This window comes from Malaclemys terrapin, chromosome 2, assembly GCF_027887155.1.
Source record: "Malaclemys terrapin pileata isolate rMalTer1 chromosome 2, rMalTer1.hap1, whole genome shotgun sequence".
NCBI lineage: Eukaryota > Metazoa > Chordata > Testudines > Emydidae > Malaclemys > Malaclemys terrapin.
This window is the reverse complement of record NC_071506.1, coordinates 283,466,929-283,482,443: the sequence shown is the minus strand read 5'-3', so window position 1 is coordinate 283,482,443 and position 15,515 is coordinate 283,466,929. Positions and strand designations below refer to the sequence as shown.

Genomic DNA, 15,515 nt, shown 5'->3' with positions numbered 1-15,515 from the left:
ATTACAATGGGGTTGCGACCCACTTTGGGGTCCCGACCCACAGTTTGAGAACTGCTGGACTAGATGATTGGGTGGTCCTTTCTGGCCTTAGGTTATGAAACAACCATCTTGCTGGCTTCATCACCAGTAACAGCAATGGGACATAGTTCCCATTTTGCAAAAGGGAAACTTCGTGCCACAAGAGGCTGGAATAAGGAAAGTTGTTTTTAAAAAAAAAAAAACAAAAAAACAAACAAAAATCCTCAAATATTGCCAGTCTCATAAGATGGAGAAATAAAGGCAATGTTCTGCCATCCCAAGCAGTTCAGACCCAGAAAGTTGAAGGCAGTGTCCCAACCTGACCTCTGATTTGAGGCTGTGGCAGGTAAATGACACTTTCTCTTCTACAGATGCCTTTAAAGGAGCTTGGGAAAGGGAGGTGATGACCGTTGCTTTGGGGGCATGTGCAATGGGAGTGGGAAGACACAGGTCACTAGGATGGTACTGCTTATGGAGAAGTGCTTGGTGAGACAGGAAGAGCCTTTTAACCCCTGAGTGTCTCAAGGCTGAGATTTATCAACTAGCTGTTTGCCGTGCTTCCTTACCCGCAGCACCATACTTTCCTCACCTGCTTCACTCCTACCTTCTAGACACGTGCAGGGAACCTCAGGTGAAAATGCAGTTTCTGTCTGTGGGAGGACTCTTGCTAGCTGCCGGGTTTGTCCTAAACTACTTCCTTGGAGGAACCTCAATGCCTGCGATGTCCCAACATGGCCTCTATCAGCTCCCTTAGACTGACCTCATTGGAGGCACAACCCTGCCTTCAGGCACCTAGCTTGATAAGAGGATGCAAAAAACATGCCCTCTAGTGACATGGCTATGCTGACACAACCCCGTGTAGACGCAGCTGTGCTGACAGAAAAGGGCTTCCGTTCATGTAGCTAACGTTCCGGATGCGGAGTTCTTTTACCAGCAGAACATTGGGCTGGCTGACACTAGAAAGTTAGGTCAATCTAGCTGCAATGCTCAAGGGTGTGAAAAATTCACGGTCTGAGAGACTAAGTTAAGCTGACCGAAGCCCCAGAGTAGACCGCACTAGGTCATTTGGAAAAATCCTTCTATCGACCTAGCTACCACCTCCTCGGAGAGGTGGATTTACTACAGCAATGGAAGAACCCTTCCATAGCTGTAGTAAGCGTCTAGACAGTACTACAGCAGCACAGCTGCAGCGTTTCTACGGCAGACCTCTCCAGACATGCACGTATCCTGTCAACTGTGCGCTGCATCTACACTAGCAGGCTATGGAGACATAGGCTCTGTAGTGTAGACGTAACCTTAGAGCTTTGTGAACTGGATTTTGAGTGGATGCCATAAACAGCTAGTACCAATAGTACCAATAGAGAAGTACCAATACTGCCATTACTGAAGTAAGACTTGCCATTTGCTTTAGGTAAATCTACCACCAGCCACTTCAAATATTAGTGTGCAAGAGACATCTAGCCTCACTCTGTTCTGTCATCTTCTGCTTTATTGCTAAGACTTCCTGCCTGTAAGAAAGGAAAACCACACCCTGCCAGGGTGGAGTCAGTCCTTTTAAAATAAAGGACTTTCTCCAAATCCTGTCTGCGATGGGGAATTTGAAACGGTGAATAGAATGGACAGTTCCTGGGAATGGCTTTTCCCGTTAGACCCTCCCAGTGCTTGTTTGATATTTCAGATGCTTGCTATAGGCTGGAGCAAACCAAATCACTGATTTCCAGATGATTAGGAGCGTAGCAATGGCTGAAGGCTGCTCCGGCATGGGAATGCTTTAGGAGTGTTTGTCATCTCCACCATGGTATGTATAGTTGTACTTAAGTTTGTTTCACTGCGTTCTGCCAGTGGAGTGGCTTAACATGCTTTATGCTGGAAAACTTTTGATGAAACATTGCTTTACCGGTTCTTGCATTTTCTTGTGCAGAAGCAAAGAAATTGGCACTCGGTTAAATGTAGCTGTAGTGGGTAAAGCTCACAAGATTTTGGGACTTAAGTCTGAGCTGTTTTCCTTAGATTTAAGTCTGTTCAGGTTTTGAATTTGTTAAATTTCAAAACAGATGAATAGCTTGAGTCTGACCTTTGGGGCACGGCAAGCTTCTTCCATTCACTCCCCTGGTAAATTAAGGGAGAAGTGGAGCTGTCTTTGTTGCTAACTCTCACGTTTGAGCGTCTTGCAATAGTTGGTGTTTTTTTCCTTAATGCACCAGCTGCTGAAATCGAGAGACTGCACAAACAACTCAGCTTTCATTTGTTAAAAATACTGAGAGTCTTTGGTTGTGGAGACCAGCTTTAAACAAGTGAAGTGTCCCCTCCAAATTCAATGATGACAAGCCCTCAAACTTAAAAATCAGAATTTGGGGGGGTGCTGACTCTGACTTTGGAACACTTGAGGTTGGAAAGACCTGTATTCGTGTACGCACTTTATAAATAAGACAGTAAAGGGCTCCTTATAAATCCCCAGGACAAGCCTCCATTCCTTGGTGATTTACTTAATATGTATCATTTAAATTGCTAATTTTGAGGTAAGAGTTTCTTAAAATTAAAAGTTAGCTATTCCAGTGTTAGGATGTTAGATCTCACACTACAATTACCAGTGAAACCCGTATAGTGGTGGTGAGAAGAGGAAACTGTTTGCCGCTTGCAATCTCTATCACAGTCCTTGTCACAGATAACTGAGAAGTGCAAGGACTTGAAACAGCTTGGCATAGGGACAGCATTATCATGGTATCCTACAGAGCTCTCTAGTGTTTGGAACCTACAGTGAGAGTGAAATGCAAGGAAAGAAATTAGTGTTGCTTGCCTTCTCCCCAAACCTAAATGGAATATACAGTTCCAGAAGATGCGATTTAATATTCTGTGTCTGACTAATCAATTTTAGTACTTTCTTGTCTTGGTTTCAAGAACTCGTACTGTTCACCAGGGACCCTTGATTTCCAAAAGCTGGCAACGCCCACTGGCATTCCTGCGGAAACCTCAGTACACTTAGACTTTCAGGAATTGGCACTTGAGCACATTCTGGAGTTAGTAAGACTCTAGTTTAGTACTGAAACTTTTCAGGAATAGCTATAAAGGGTAAAGATTAAAACCTACAGCTGTTAGTTATATTACAGTAACACCTAGACAGCCCCTTTCTGGGATTGAGGCCCCTTTATGCTTGGTGCTTGTCTCTGCATGTAGAAGGACAGTTCCTGCCCCAGAGAGCTTACAATTGAGAGTTGATAGACAATGCATGCATGAAACAGCCAGCGGGGGAGGGGTGGTAAGAGGAAAATGAGCATGTTTTTTGCCTAATAAGAGAAATCTGTTCACTAATTGCTTCAGCCATTGTCAGATGGCACTTTTTAAAATTTGATGTGCAATACAGGACACTTTGTGGCGGTAAATCTGGTAAACACATCTATATAGTTCCTAGGTCTAAAATGTGGCTTGTAGCTTGTTGGCTAACAGACTTTCTCTTATCCGTGATTCATGTTGAAATCCAGCCTGATGTCTTAGGCCTGGTTTACACTTTCAGTGCTGCATGCAGTTCTGGTCACCCAATCACAAACAAGATAGATTAGAATGGGGAAGTACAGAGAAGGGCAACAGAAATGATTAGGCGTAGGGGACAATTTCCATATGAGGAGAGATTAAAAAGATGAACTTTCCAGCTTGGAAAAGAGATGACTAAGGGGGGGATATTATAGGTCTATAAAATCATGAGTGGTGTGGACCATTAGTCTGACCCAGTATGGCTGTTCTTATGTTCACTTAAAAATTAGAGTGATGTTGCTACATTGCTCAGGGGTGTGAAAAATCCACACCCTGGAGCGACATAATGATGCTGACCTAACCCGCAGTGTAGACTATATGAACAGGTTGACAGAAGCATTCGTCTAGCAACTGTTGCTCGGGGAGGTGGTGTTCCAACAGTGACAGAAAAATCCCCTTCCATCCCTGTTTGTGTCTATGCTATGGGGTTATGCTGGCATAGCTATGATGCCACAGCTGTTCTGCTATGCACCCTGTAGTGTAGACGTGGCCTTAGGTGCATTGCTTTGTTAGCCTGATTTAGTCCCCCATAGAAATTCCCATTTCAAAACCACTATGCATAATTAGGCATGGATGTTCAGAGGGCCAGGACAAAGTTCAGGATATGTACTAGTTATCTTACTCCTAGGATGTGTAACTCCTGTGGTATTTAGCTGTCTTCCGGACCCAACCAAAGGCTGTAGTGCAGCTCCGTAGTCCTGTTAGAATGTGGTTTGGTCCAAGTTATTCAAGCAAGACCAAATAATGTTTTAACACCGATGGGCTGGTACTATGCATTCTGCAACACGGATGAACTTGGAGACTTTGTGTGCCCTGATCCAGGTATCCTTTGCGAACAGAAATGTGTGCCCTGATCCAGGTATCCTTTGCGAACAGAAAAGCAAACTGAAAACTTCAGCCTATAATTCTGTTTGATTGCTTCCACTTACTGGGCCCTGGAGAGCATTCAGCAGATAGGACTGAACTAATATTTCAAAAACTTTTCCTTTTGGAAGATCAGCTGCATGCTTCCTGAGTCACGGAGAGCATCTCAAGATGAATATTTCCATGTTCTCACAAATTATCCTGGACTGCTTGTGTTGCAGTTGCAACTAAGTGATAGTACTCAGAGTTCAGTAGAGGGAACCCAAATTCACTGGAAAAAGAACAGGAGTACTTGTGGCACCTTAGAAACTAACAAATTTATTAGAGCATAAGCTTTCGTGGACTACAGCCCACTTCTTCGGATGCAAATTCACTGGGTGGATTTTAGAAGGGAAGCTGTTTTTTTTAAAGCTTGGTTAGAATGTCTTTGTTCTCCCCTCTCCCCTGCCACGCCCATTATGCAGTGTGGGACAATTTTAACTTGTTTTGCAGTTCCTCTCTAAAACCATTTCAGCAAACCTCATTCATGGGCAAACATGGCATCACAAATACAGTACTTCTGTTTCATAGTTTCTCTATGTATGAGTTCAGCCTCACTTCCAGTATTTATCAGTATATAATAAAATGCTGTGGGTAGAGAGCTAAGTTGGGTTACATGAATCTTTTGGGGGGAGGGAGGGAGAAACACTGTTCTAAAAATAGGGAAAATTCCTTTCCTTTTGCCTTAAAGGAAAATCCTGTTGGTTTTGTTGGAGCCCAGCTAGAACTGGCAAAGCAGATTTAAACATGGAAGCCCAGGAGGGTTGGGGCCTTGTCTTGTACTGCGCTTGGCTCTTCCATGTCGCTTTTTTTGCTTTGTTAATCTTGGAATGTTTCTTTTGAGACCTGTGATTTGGTCATAAGATCACTTTTAGGGAGCTGGCAAATGAAGCCTTTCTGTATCATTTTCATATCCATAGAGCTTCATTATGTACAGAAATAGCTTTAAAATAAAATGTAGCCTGCTTCTGGCAGTCACCTGTGAATAACCCAGGTTTTCAATCTGTTGGTATCGATATTAAACACCATAGACAACATTGTCTGTAGAATCTACATTCGTCTGTTACAAGCACGTTAAAATGAGAAGGATGCAGTTAATGGGCCACTACCTAGGCATAATGAGTAGCTGATTCAATTACAAGTGTCTAGGTTGCAGTACTCATGAAGGAAAGGTTTCAGAGTAGCAGCCGTGTTAGTCTGTATCTCTAAGGTGCCACAAGTACTCCTGTTCTTCATGAAGGAAAGTCTTCTAGAACCAGCAGCGGACTTGACAGATACTGACGTCTTCTGCCTTCCTACGTACAAAGAGGTGGACAGGATGACAAGGTCCCTTAGATTGATTTGAATTCATCCAGCACCTGCAACCAAATCCTTTAGTGGGCTTTGTGGTTTATATACAGAGGTTCTCAAATTGGGGGGCAGGGAATGTATTTTGGGTATGTGTGAGTAGCTTTGGCGGGGGGGGGGGGGAAATGTAGTGTGCACATTTTACCTACAGCAATATAGAATCCCATGCTGCCTTTTACTTCTGTGCTGCCTTCAGAGCTGGGCTACCCAGCCAGCAGCTGCCCGCTCTCTGCTCTGCCTTCAGGTGAAAGGGACAGACACTGAAAGCCTCCAGCATAATCCTAAAATCACAGGACCCTCTGTTGCTTTTTACTAAAATCAGAGGCTTTACCCGCCTTCTTCTAGTAGGACTCCCTCCGCTTCTAATGCCAGGACCCAGCATCAACAGGCCTCTGAGGCAAACAAAGGCACTCGTTTGGAAGGAGGCAAAAGATCCAGATGACAGGAAGAAGTCTCTGTCCTCTGTTTTTACTGCACCCTTTGTTGTTTCATCTTCTCAACCAGTGGTTCTCAAAACTTTTTTTCGCGTTTGCGGCCCACTTAATCATCTTTCCAAATGTTGTTTGTTACCATTAGCTAACTATTGAAAGCGCTTTGGATAAAAGTGCTATAAAAAAAACCACTTATAATGAACGTTTTTTTTGTTCTACAAATAAAAAGCGCACAACTCATATTTTTAATATAGGTAATCTTACCTTTCTAATGTGATGGAATGTGCCCTTTCTCCTCTGCTGCAGCAGCCCCGGAGCTAGGTCTGGGAAGTGTGTGTGTGTGGGGGGGGGAGTGAGGGTTTTTACCCATGAAAGCTTATGCCCAAATAAATCTGTTAGTCTTTAAGGTGCCACCAGACTCCTTGTTGTTTTTGTAGATACAGACTGACACGGCTACCCCCGATACTTTTTCTCTCTGGCCACCGCAGCCCTGTCTTCAAATTTCCCTCACCCCCCTCTTTTCACCCTACTGCCCCCCTCCTACCTACCTACCCCCCCAAGACCACCATCTCACTTTACATAGGTGTCTTCTCCAAGGTCCAGGCACCTAATTAGTGGAGCCACACGTGTGGCTCCACTAATTAGGTGGGTGGCCCCTTCATTCTCTCGTGTGTGGCCGCCCAGGTGTGCCACCTTAGAGGGAACTATCCACGGACCACCTGAATAGAGCTCGTGGGAGCACTGGTGGTCCACAGACCACCATTTGAGAACCTCTGTTCTAAACAGCATTATTATTATTATTATACACATAAGGATTCTCATGGACAACACTTCCCCTTCCCTATTCCTTTTCCCTGCAGACATGAAGTCAGATTGCTTCAAACACATGGGGTTTGGAAAACTTGCCAGGAACACTGTTCCATTCCGTTCTTGTGGAGAACCTTCTGTGAATATGCAGTGGCATGAAGTCTTCTCCCTATTGTGGCAGCAATAGATGTGTTAAAGCTTATATGGGAAGGGGGCTCTTACTGGTGCTATATACTCTCCCCTATCACCAATGCCTCAGGAAGGGAGGGACTATCCCACTTCAGGTCTGAGATTATTCAAATTCATGTGTAGATTAAATTCAGAATGGTCACTTTTAGCCTCTAGTTCCCATTCCTCCCTCCCCTCCCCCACCAACAAAAGAAAAACCCCTCACCAGACTTGGTTTGGAGTCATCTTTGATAATGTCTACACTAAGGAATCTTACAAAGGAATAGCTATTTCAGCTGAACCATCTTTGGCACTAGAGACAGACCAAATATAGATAAGGCTGAGTGTCTGTCACGGATTCCCTGACTTTTCCATGACTTCTGCAGTGGCTGATGCTGGCTCAGGGGCTGGCCAGCAGCAGCAGTTTGGGTGTTTGGGGGGGGTGGTGGTTCAGGGCTGGGGCAGGGGGTTGGGGTGTGAGGCAGTGCTTACCTCGAGGGCGGGAGGGGGGAGGAGGTAGCCGGGTAGGGAGCCAGCACCAGTGGGGGTTCCAGGCCAGCACCTGCAGCGCCCTGGACTGCCCCCCAGCACCAGCAGGGGTCCTGGACTTGCTCCGCGCCCCCCCCCCACCCCCCCCCCCCCAAGCACCTATGGCCCTCCCCAGGCCAAGTTTTAGTTAGGACAGGTCACGGCCATGAATTTTTGTTTATTGCCCACTACTATGGTAATTAAACCCCTTCCCCCCCCAAAAAAGCCTGTATACCCTACCCAAATGTCTAGGAAGAGTTAACTACTGCTTGTTTTTAATGGGTTAGCAGAAGGGCCAAAACACTGGCTATTCTCCTGGCGTTTATCAAGAGCTTCAAAGCACTGAACTTACGCCGCACAGCTTTGGTGCGGTGCCTAGAGCTTTGTTCTTAATTACTTCAGAACTTTTGCATGGCAACGTCATTCTTTGGAACCATGCTTCTAAAGCCTTTTATAGCAGTTTTATCAACTTGATAAAACCTAGTTGAGCATTTTTCACTCCTCTGTCTTATAAATCCTGTATTTCCCTTTTTGCTTTTACTGACATCCAATTTTTTTAAAAGGGAAAATTTTGGGGAAGGAGAGCAAGTTAACCACAAAAAAACAACTCCCAGACTGAGATGTTAACTGCCAAATTTCAGCCTTTAGCCCGAGCTAACTTAATTATAAGTTTCTCAAACACATAGTTTGAAGCAAATACTGACACACCCTTATCTAGAACTGGCTGTATGCTCTGGTATAAGTGAAAAAAGCAAACTGAACGTACAAATAAATGCCTTTCAATCCAGGTGGTTTGCTGATTGCTGCCCACTAACCAGAATAGAAGGGGCTTTCCGAATAAACTGTCTTAAAGTTCAGTTCATGCAAAATTTTGCGTTCTGGTTTTGCTGTGACTTCACTGCTACCAGCAAACTTCAGTTTGAAAATCAAGGCAGCCAATAGGGGTGAAGGTAAATGGCACTACTACTAACAAGGCTGTGCACAGTACTGCAGGAAATAGCACTTTTACAGTGAAGCTTCCACTACCTGAAACACCTATAATTAACCTCAACAAGGCCGTGTTCCTGACATCTCCAAATTATACCCCAAATCCTCTGATCTGAAACGTTGTTAATCTATGGTCCTCTCCCCCACCCTGGTGAGTTTAACTATGGAACAACCTTTGATTCTCCAGGTATCTGCAGAACACCAAAATAAACCATAAATTTGAAGTCACGCTTCCATCTGAAACTTTGAACCTGCTGTTGTTACAAGTAACCATTAAAGTTGGAATTGTTCTTGTACATCTAACAGCTTTTTGGGTAGTGTCAGTTTACTGTTCGTAAGTTGCATTGAGTGTCTCCTGCACTAGCAGGACATCTCAGGTAATAGTCTAGGTTTATTAGTGACTGCAGCAGCAAAACTGAAGAGGCAACAGGGAGGTACATACATGGAGGGAATGAAAGAGGTAGGAGGGGTGAACCTGAGTTTCATGTGGCGCCTTGGTTGCCCAAAAGAAAAACTCCTTATGCTAAGGTTTTGAAAAACTTCCAGACGTACTATGCTATTTAAATACCACTCTATCAAAAAACCTGATTTTAATTTTGTTCGATTAAAAAACCAATTGATGGAATCTCTGTAAAGAGCAGCCTTTCTGCGCACCAAGTTCAGTCTGGAAAAGGCCTCTGTTCCACTGATTTCACTTGTCTTTCCCTAGGAGAAGTTGCAATGTGCTGTGATTGGAGAAGGATCTGTCTTGCTGGTGCAAGTCAATGGTTGTGATAAGCAGAGCGAAGCCAGCTTTAGTGGCCAGGGCACAATTAAAACAAGCCGCAGCTCAGGTTCTGGGGTCCTGAATGTGCTCTGCAGGTTGCAGGCTGGCCTTAGCTGTACTTTTGATCTGCTTCTCAGTAGGCCAGAAGGAGGAAGCTGTGGGTGAAGTGGATTGTGAATGGCATGATAGCTTGGGGTCCTGCAAATAGTAAGGCCATCCTTAGTTCAGTGTACCCAGGTGCCTGTACTATGCTCTGTTTACAGCATTTGTTTCAGGACATATGTTCAAACTACAGAGACTGAAAACGCCTTTTAATTTAGCCCTATATTTTATTGGCGCCTGGCTTTTGGCTCCAGGGGACACCATCACATATCTCATCAGGGTCATCCACTGAGCCCCTCTGTTAAGGTCTCATACTCCTATTTTATAGCGTCTCCCTACTTCAGCTCTGACTGGCTCAGTTCTCAAATCGTGAATATTTATAACTCCACCCATCATTCACCATTTTCTAACGTACTACATATGCACAATTCATAAAAATAGGAAAATATGAAATTGGATAATTCGTTAAATACATGTATATTATAGTGTACCTTCCTAGGTAGCAAAAAGATGTTTGAAACCTACTCTAAAGGCTTTATGTAGTTTGTAAATCAACATATTTTAGAGGTTATATCAACCAATGAGGGTGCACCTTTCTTTAGAAAATAATTGAAATACAAATGGAACAGTTGATTTTAAATCCCGGCTTTTCACTTTGTTTAAATCAATCCACCCTGCTCACAATGCTAGTTCAAACACTGACTGATCACTCGCACCCCTGGGAGTTAGACAAGTTGCCTCATTTTACAGACAATCCCCTGTGGAGGAGTTCTGAAGGGGTTTTAAATCTGTCGGAGTTTTAGAATTTGGGAGTTCCTTGGCTCACTACAGATGCATTACCTTTCATACTGCCAGAGCTACTGTTTACCATGTCTTCTATCGGGTCGTATTGATTTCATTTGATTACTGTTAGTCACTCAGTGTACACTTGAGTCACAAAAAAGAACCTACTTACAGTTCTGATTTGCATAATCATATTGTTAAAATTGATTGAAGATGATCCTCTGTATGGAGCGCAACAGAATTAGACATGGGCCTCCGCTGGGAAAGTGACTGTCTCTGTCGCCCAGTGCAGTGTTCAACACTTCCTGGGGAAGGGGAAGGAAACGTTCCTACCTTCAGAGCAGCATCTATGCCCATCTGCTTGTGATGATGGCATATTCGAATAGGAATGTGAAACGTGCGGTAGGAGCTAATGGTTGAGTCTCTCGTTCCATTGCATGTTAACTTACTGCTGCTTCACAAATATGGCTGCTTCACTAAAGACTGGAGAGCTAGAAAATACAGCAGCTGCAGGTTGTAAAGGGGATTGCACTGCAGCGTGTTCTGTGCTGAGCTAGGCTTTTGCTGGGGTACATCTGGCTCTTTGATGCAGAGTGTTTTTTAAACAGCCACCATCTGAATGAGGACCTGTCTTAAAGCATCAGTTCTCCTCCTAGTTTAATATTTTGAGACTAGCAAAAACTGCTGAAGAGACAACCTGAGAAACTGACCTTCTCTAACCACGAAACACTTTACTAGATGGTGTAAGTTGTGACTCCTGGCAGCAAAACAAGGCCATTTTGATTTCACTGTATCAGCAGAGTATGTATAGGCAGTACCTCAGAAACTGATCTACATTTGGCATCGAGTCGATACCACAATGCATTCTGATGTTTGCCTTCTATGTTTACAATTTGATATGTGCCTAAATCCGTCAGAAGCCAGTGCAAGGATTGGTGTAAAGCAAGTACATCTTTTGATCTCCTCCTTTTTTATGTGGGTTTCTCTGCAACTGAGCAATGAAACTGCTGCTCTGTGGTCCAAGAGTTTGGTGTTTGTTCCTGAGTCTGTGGCGCAAAACAGTCAGTTCCTGCTTCTGTCCCGTGATACACCTTCACACTAAGCTCCTTCGAGATACAAAATTGTCCCTATATATACTGGCCAGGCATGTCTCCTCCCTATAGTACGATACACTTGCCCACAGCAGTTGTTGCTAACCTCAGTCCCTGATGATTGACAGCAGAGAAGGTTCTACGTGCTCATGTGCTGACTCTTCCTGCTTCTGAGTTTGCTCCTGTAGCTAGAACAAGCGTTTCCAAGGTAGAGGCAACAGCTCTTCTCACGCCGCATCTAGGCAAAACCAACGTCTACACTTGCCGGAGGGTCCAGCGGCAGGCAATCGATGTTCTGGGATCGATTATCGCGTCTGGTTTAGACGCGATAAATCGATCCCAGATCGATCCCGGAAGTGCTCGCCGTCAACGCCGGTACTCCAGCTCGGCGAGAGGAGTACGCGGCATCGACGGGGGAGCCTCCCTGCCGCGTCTGGACCCGCGGTAAGTTCGGACTAAGGTACTTTGAATTCAGCTACATTATTAACGTAGCTGAATTTGCGTACCTTAGTCCGAAGTGGGGGGTTAGTGGGGACCAGGCCCAAATCCATAATGACTGCATTCCTCTAGGTTACAGTGGGGCAGCAGTCCCGATGCAGTTAGTGAGACTAGCTGACTGTTTGACACCCACTTATTCGAAGGGCTCTAAATTAGCCTTGGTTGGTCATCGGGTATGTCTACACTGGTAGTATCCCATAGTATAGACTGCAGGTCTTTTCTGTCACTGCAGGAACACCACCTCCGAGTGACAGTAGGCTAGTTCGTTTGAAGTGCTTCGGTGGCACAGCTGTAGCGCTAATCTGTGCAGCCATTCACTACAAGGATGGGAGGCTTCTCCTGTCACGGTAGCAGGTCTACAGAAGAATTCTTCCGTGGATCTCGCACTGTGTATGCTGGTGATTAGGTCAGGTTAACTATATCATGCAGGAGTATGCTCGGGATGAAAAATCCAAAGTAGCTGGTTTGGTTTAACTTTTCAGCGTAAATCTGGCTGCCCTCTCTTGATAGCGTTTACCTTCCTTTACCTGGTTCTCACATTGACCATAAGATGCTTGGAGCTACTTTAGCATTTGTTTTAACTGTTCCAGTTTTTACCTGTTGCATTGCTGCTGTCATGTACTTGGTAACTAATTTGAAAACTTTGCTACTGCAAATATTTGCATCCACCAAGATAAAACGTTACCCATTAAGTTACTTCAAGATATTCAAGAATGAGACTGCGTCTGCCCAGAAATCATGTCCATCTAGTCCAGAATTGTGGAAGCAACCTCCAAATATCTAACATAAGCATGCTAGTTTTAGGGCTAGTCTACACTGGCAATACTTTAATGTGGCATGTGTGGTCACGGCGCAGCTCTAAAAAACTCCACCTCCATGAGGGGCGCGGCTACCAGCGCTGGTGCACTGTCTACACTGGTGCTTTACAGCGCTGTGTTTTTTCACACCCCCTGAGCGAGCAAGCTGCCAGTGTAGACAAGCCCTTAGATACTGGTAATACTGGCACATCCTACCCTAAGAACCAGGATACTTGTACTTGAGATGATGTGAGAGGAGGAAAAAAGCAGGATGTTGGGTCTCAATGGCACTGTATAGGTTAGATCATTCACATTCAGAACGCTGACTGGCCCATGCTTTATAATGCAGGAAATGAGAATTAGTCCCATTAGTTTGCATTAAAGTTAATCTACTTCTTGTTCATATACAAAACCAACCTGCATTGCTTTTAAACTGGGCTCCTTCTTTCCCCCACACTTCACTCAAAGGGCTGAATGGCCTTTAATCAGGCTATCCAAAACAGCATTCACTCTTGGACTGACAGGAATCACAAAGGAGACTGGTAGCTAAGTGTGTGTGTGTGTGTGTGAGAACAGGTTTACAATAGGCGGGGCAGTGTGCAACCATAACTACTGTGTTCATAGCCCACAGATACCGTAATAGACATGGTTTAATCCACCATGGCAATGCAGTAACTGTTGTGTCGTGTAGCTGTACCATGAGTAGTTGGGCCTAGATGCTAGCAATAGCATCCTCTCCCCAAAATACATGCATCTGAAGAAGTGGGTTTTTTACCCACAAACAAATCTGTTAGTCTCTAAGGTGCCACCGGACTCCTTTGTTTTTGTGGATACAGACTAACACGGCTACCCCTCTGATACTTTGGGGTCCTGGTCCATGGCTGAGGCTATTAGGCCTTATAGTAATACAAATAATAAATGATTAAGACTTTTGTGTAGCTCTTCCAATGAATGGAAGGATGGTCTTATGGTTAAATATGGGATTTGGGAGATCTGGATTTAATTCCTAGCTCTGCCACAGATACACCGAGACCACAGTAGTCTCTCGCCCCTCCTCCTCCCCAACCCCCCCCCCCCCCCCACTAGCTTATCCTGCAATAGAAGCGCAAGATCAGAAAAACAAAACAACCCCTCTGACCTTGCACATTCCTCTGGCTTTCCTGGAGCATCTTGTCTTATCTGTGTCTGCATCTTAAATCTTGTTTACACTGGCACTTTGCTAGCACTCTTCCCAGTGTTGGACTGGGGAAGTGCTAGTGGAGACAGGGGGCAGGCATCTTCACCACAGTGCCTGAACCCATTCAGCATTAGCAACCTGGTGGTAATGACACCTGCACCTTGTCAAGGGTTCATCTAGACACGTTGTACCTCACCCCTACCACCGGTCAGGTCTACACTACAGGCTTCTGCCTGCATAGCTTTGTTGGTCCAGGGTGTGATGGGATGTGATCTCAGCCTTGTTCGTTAGATGTGACATTTATAACCAAAATAGTGATACTGGTACAAAAACTGTGTGGACCAGCCCCTATCATTTGCACTGGTGCTAGACCAATGGTAGGCAAAGCACTGCAAAGTCCCGGTCTAGACGCAGCCTGTCAGTGCTTTACAAATCACCTTCCTATCGAAAATCAAACCGACCCCTTCTGCTTTGTTTATATTGTTAACCCTGCTGCAAACAGGCGAGGGACTGTCACTCCAGCTGATGCTTTTTAAAGTTTGGCATTAAGTGTAATGTTCCCATGTGAATAATCAGTAGAAAAGGAAGGGTTAATACCCTCTCTTCCTATGGATATTTTGTCCAGTATTTCCAGATAAAAGGCCGTGGAAGACAGGGCCTACAGACAGACAGGGTGGGGTTGGAAGTGGTACAGTGAAGCTAATAGGTGACATTAGCCAGAAGTCTGATTGGAGGAGGTTGTGGGGAGGGGAAGGCGCGAGGGAGGTCGGAGCGGGACAGTACAGGCCAGAGGTAGGATTCTAGAACAGGGTCAGGAGTCTCTTGTTTGCTGTCGCCGTGATGACAAAAGGAAGGCACACGTCTTCTACTGATTACATCTAGAGAGTAACTGAGTCGGCCTGGTATGGGATTACCAACTAACTAAAGTGTAACTCTTGTGTAAGGAAACTGGACCACTTTTCTTATGCTATTAGGGCCTTGATCTTGCAACCAGAACACACAGACAGACCCTTACACCCCTGTGGAGGCCACTGAAGTCAGTGGGACTCGGCCCAGGTTCGAGAGTCCACCACACGGATCTGATTACAGGATTGGGGCTGAGGTCTGTGGTGTGCAGACTGTAATTGGCAGTTGCCTGCTCATCACAACACCAAAGAATGAGCTCTTCATAAAACCCACAAATCCGGTCTGTAAAGTTTTTTCTTCTGTAACTCGAAGTCAAATCTCCCTAAAATAAACAGGGTGAAGGGTGGGGGACACTTCCTATGGGACTGAAAATAAAACTCTTCTGTGATCTGATGCTGGGAAAGCAGCGAAAGCTGTAAATACTTCTCAGAGTTCTGATGACACTGCAAACGATGTTGGCGTAATTCCTGCAGCTACCATGGATCTCTGGGGGGGAAGAAAGCGCAGAACTTTCTGGCTTGGTCATCTGTTGAATTCTATGTAATTATGTTCTAACTTGGAAACCAGGGTAAATACCCCAGTGGAGTAAAAGTCTGAATTGAATATTCATATAGATCAGTGATGCTTGTGTTTTATTGCACTATTTCTCAGAGAGAGAGAGAGAGAGAGAGAGCATCA

The 15,515-nt window shown here is 44.8% G+C and overlaps 1 protein-coding gene across 7 annotated transcripts in view; it reads left to right on the top strand.

Moving 5' to 3' along the window:
- Positions 1-15,515, top strand: part of CCM2 (CCM2 scaffold protein) — a 126,965-nt gene that overhangs the window by 15,730 nt on the left and 95,720 nt on the right. The window contains exon 1 of one of the 7 annotated variants that reach the window (XM_054016799.1): positions 1,666-1,816. The exons of the other annotated variants lie outside the window; for them this stretch is intronic. Within the exon in view, the coding sequence (XP_053872774.1) occupies positions 1,814-1,816 (3 nt within the window). The 5' untranslated portion in view covers positions 1,666-1,813. Of the gene's footprint in view, positions 1-1,665; positions 1,817-15,515 lie in introns of those variants that run through there. 7 annotated transcript variants of the gene reach the window in all.